The sequence below is a fragment of the Triticum dicoccoides genome, chromosome 5A, assembly GCF_002162155.2.
Source record: "Triticum dicoccoides isolate Atlit2015 ecotype Zavitan chromosome 5A, WEW_v2.0, whole genome shotgun sequence".
Lineage (NCBI taxonomy): Eukaryota > Viridiplantae > Streptophyta > Magnoliopsida > Poales > Poaceae > Triticum > Triticum dicoccoides.
In genome coordinates, this window is record NC_041388.1 from 601,394,348 (window position 1) to 601,397,722 (window position 3,375).

Sequence of the window (3,375 nt, forward strand, 5' to 3'; positions counted from 1 at the left end):
CGATCGGACGGAGTAGTGAGCGCGGGTTTCTCGCCCCGGCCGCGACGTGAGGAATCGGCAACGTACGCGGCCGGACGCGGCGCCCCTCTCCGTAGCCACCACCCCACGCGCCGCATCACGGTTCTTCTCTCTCCCTCTCTCTCTCGCACCGCCAGCCAGGGCCTCTGGCCGAACAAATCCTGCGGTCCAGCTCGCAGATTCCCCCCCGCCGTCTATATATGCGCGCACCTTCCTTCCAGATCCCCCACCGCATTCCTATCCTCCTCCTCCAACCAGACTTTCTCCCAGCGCTACCAGCTTCCCTCCCTCCCTTCCTTCCTCCCTCCCTTGGCCGCCGAGGTTTCCTTCGATCGGGAGCGGTGGCGTGTTTCCTTGTTGTCCGTCCGTTTGCGTTTGCATGGGGCTCGACGTCGGCGAGATCGGGATGCCCCTCGACCTGGGCCTCGACCTCAGGCTCTTCGTCGCCAAGACCGCCGGCCGCCTCGCCAAGGAGGCGCCCGCCGTCGACGCCTGCATCCGCGGCCTCGAGGAGGAGCGCCGCAAGATCGAGGTCTTCCGCCGCGAGCTGCCCCTCTGCGCCCGCCTCCTCGCCGACGGTAAGCCGCGCGCCCACCCATCCCGAAGGATTTTTTGTTTCTGTTTGTTTGTTTGTTTGTTTGTTTGGATTTTGTCTGACGCCTTGTGCGGTTGCGCGTCCTGCAGTCATCGAGTTCATGAAGGAGGAGGCCGCCAAGAGGAGCGAGCGCCGCGACGCCGACGACAACGACAAGCGGAAATGGATGAGCACCGCGCAGCTCTGGGTCGACAGCCGCGCCACCGACGCCGCCGATCCCGTCGTACGTCTTCACTCCTTCCCGTTTTCATTTGTTTGTTTATTTTCGCTCTGGTTTGATCTTTATCTGCAATAAGTTGTTGCTATACGATACGATTCTAAGAAAAGAATCCGATCCTGACCGAAACGAATCCATTTCTTCGGTTTCAGAAGGAGCAGAAGAAGGAGAGCGCCCTCTCCAAGCCGATGCTGCTCGGCGGTGCCACCGGCGTGCCCATGGCAGTCAGCTGCGGCGCAATGCCGCCGCCGGCGGCTCCCCAGTATTTCGGCAGGGACGACAAGATTGTTGGCACACAAGGCCTGCCTGCTCTGCCCATGATTTCTCCGGCTGCGAACAGGCAGTTTTCTCCCCCTGCCGACGACCGTCATCAGGCCTTCGCCGCAAAATTTGCATCCGCCATGCCGCCTCCGGGGCCTGGCTTGCAGACTCATGAGCAGCAGTCGAGGAAGACAAGGCGGTGCTGGTCGCCGGAGCTTCACCGGCACTTTGTTGCCGCCTTGCACCAACTCGGTGGCCCTCAAGGTACTTTAATCAAATGTTAGCTGTATGTTGTGCTAGTTGGAACATTCGAAAAATATTGGAGTCTTTACAGAATTGTTCCATCATGATTGCAGTTGCCACTCCAAAGCAAATCAGGGAGGTGATGAAAGTTGATGGCCTCACCAACGATGAAGTGAAAAGCCACCTCCAGGTTACCAATCATTCTCTCCCTCTGTGCAACTTTTTTGTGAACAATTCTCATTTTGAAATGCTATCAACATACTATCTTGTCTTGAGACTAATTTGGATCATGTTGATGTTCAGAAATACCGCCTGCACAACCAGAGGTGCCCTAGCTCTTCTTCAGCAAGCCATCCGGTTATGCTGGTGGGCGATCTCTGGGCTCATCAGGAGCAAAGCAGCTCGCAGTCCCGGTCCCCTGAAGGCCCCCTTCAGCTCTCTGTTTCAGGGGTGGCCGTCTCGGCACTCACCGGCAGCGACAGTTCCGAGGAAGACGACAGGTCGGTAGGCTATAGCCGGAGGTGATCTGAAGGCTTCGGGACTACCGTCGGAGATTTTCATGAGAGAGGTAGAGATAGCTTTGCGGCATGGATGACAATAACGGCATGCACTCTCGATCCAGAGGGTGTGGTGCAGGCCATGGATCCAGGGATATTGGGCGTTGATCCATCCAACGCCCAAAAAATGAACTGATCATGGCCTTGTTCTTGTGATGTACATGAGGCTTTGTTTCGTGAGCGTTTCGGGCAGACCACCAATTTTCGCCCCGAGAAATACTTACATACATATATAAATGAGATTCGAATGTTGTTCAGTTGCTGCTGTGTTGAGAACTTGAGATGAATAAAGGTGCTACAGTTTTTGCTACTCGGTTCTTGCTTGCATATGAATGTTCAGCGTCAACCTTGTACCTGCTGAACTGCCCTTTTCTGACCAGGTGAAAATTCCATGTTGCTGAAATTTCATCAGCAACAGCATCGCAGCAAAACCGAGGTTCTCTGAACCAAAGGAACTCGAGGACAAGAGCGCCATGGTTGCTCTCTCCGATTTCTCCTTCGCACGGCGACCTCGACTGAATCGCACCATTCTTTTCTGCAACTGGTGCGCGCTCGCCGAACCCTCTCGGGGCTGTCTGCAAAATGAGTAAATATTTCAGTATCCAGGCGACAGACAAAATCAAATCTTCGGGGAAAATTGAAGGAAGGAAAGAAGCAAACCGCGGCACGTTCCGGGATCCTGACCATGAGCTGGGACGCCCGCACTGCGCTGATCCCGACCCGATAAGCTGTACGTCGCTGTCCCCTGCATGCCCTAATCGCCATTGTTATCATCTCTGTCGTGGGTCAACAACTATTATACATTAATAACTGCTCCTACCACCGCATCCGTTTGCTGTCTGTGCTTATAATGGAGTATTGATTCGCACGCCGGTTGCCCGATCGGTCCGATGAGCATGTGCCGATTAGGTGGACTGGCGCGGTTCGGTGTGGGATTATCCCCGCATAATTTATGTGATCGGCAGCAATTATAAGACCAGTTTGGGATTATTCTGATGCGCGTCGCTTTGGTCGCAAGGGGCGCTTTCCTCTTCTTCTTCTTGGCACGCATGGGGAATATCCTCCTTGCTGTTGCTTGCAACGTCTCCGTCGTCGTCTGCTCGTCTCGTCTCCATCCGTCCTGCGCGTCCCTTTCGCTGCGGATGGGGTGTTTTTGGCCCTTGGGGCCGCGATAAGCTTGTTTTTGGAACCGTCGGTTTGGGCGTCGTCGGTCAGCTGTTGGCGATCCCGTCGTGAGCGCATAGGGACCTGGCTGGATGAATATCCCCGATCCTTCTTCGTTCGCCAAAAAAAGGGAATATTCCCATCTTTACTCTATTCAGATTGTAAAAAAAAAATTCTTCTGATGAGGGATATACTCTGTTGCAGCAAAGAATCTAAGTTTTTTTAATAAATTGTAGATGCTCACATACACACATACACTCATCCTATGAACGCACATATGCACACCCTAACCATATGAGTACATTCGAAATACCGAGTCA

General features: G+C 54.1%; 1 protein-coding gene across 1 annotated transcript; it reads left to right on the forward strand.

Annotated features, from left to right (window-relative positions):
• Window positions 1-230: 230 nt before the first annotated feature.
• On the forward strand, window positions 231-2,201 carry LOC119303258 (transcription factor HHO5-like). Its single transcript, XM_037580369.1, has 5 exons — window positions 231-596; window positions 703-836; window positions 983-1,355; window positions 1,448-1,524; window positions 1,638-2,201. Exons 1-5 carry the CDS (start codon window positions 398-400, stop codon window positions 1,857-1,859), a joined length of 1,005 nt encoding a protein of 334 aa, XP_037436266.1. The 5' UTR covers window positions 231-397; the 3' UTR covers window positions 1,860-2,201.
• Window positions 2,202-3,375: the final 1,174 nt, after the last annotated feature.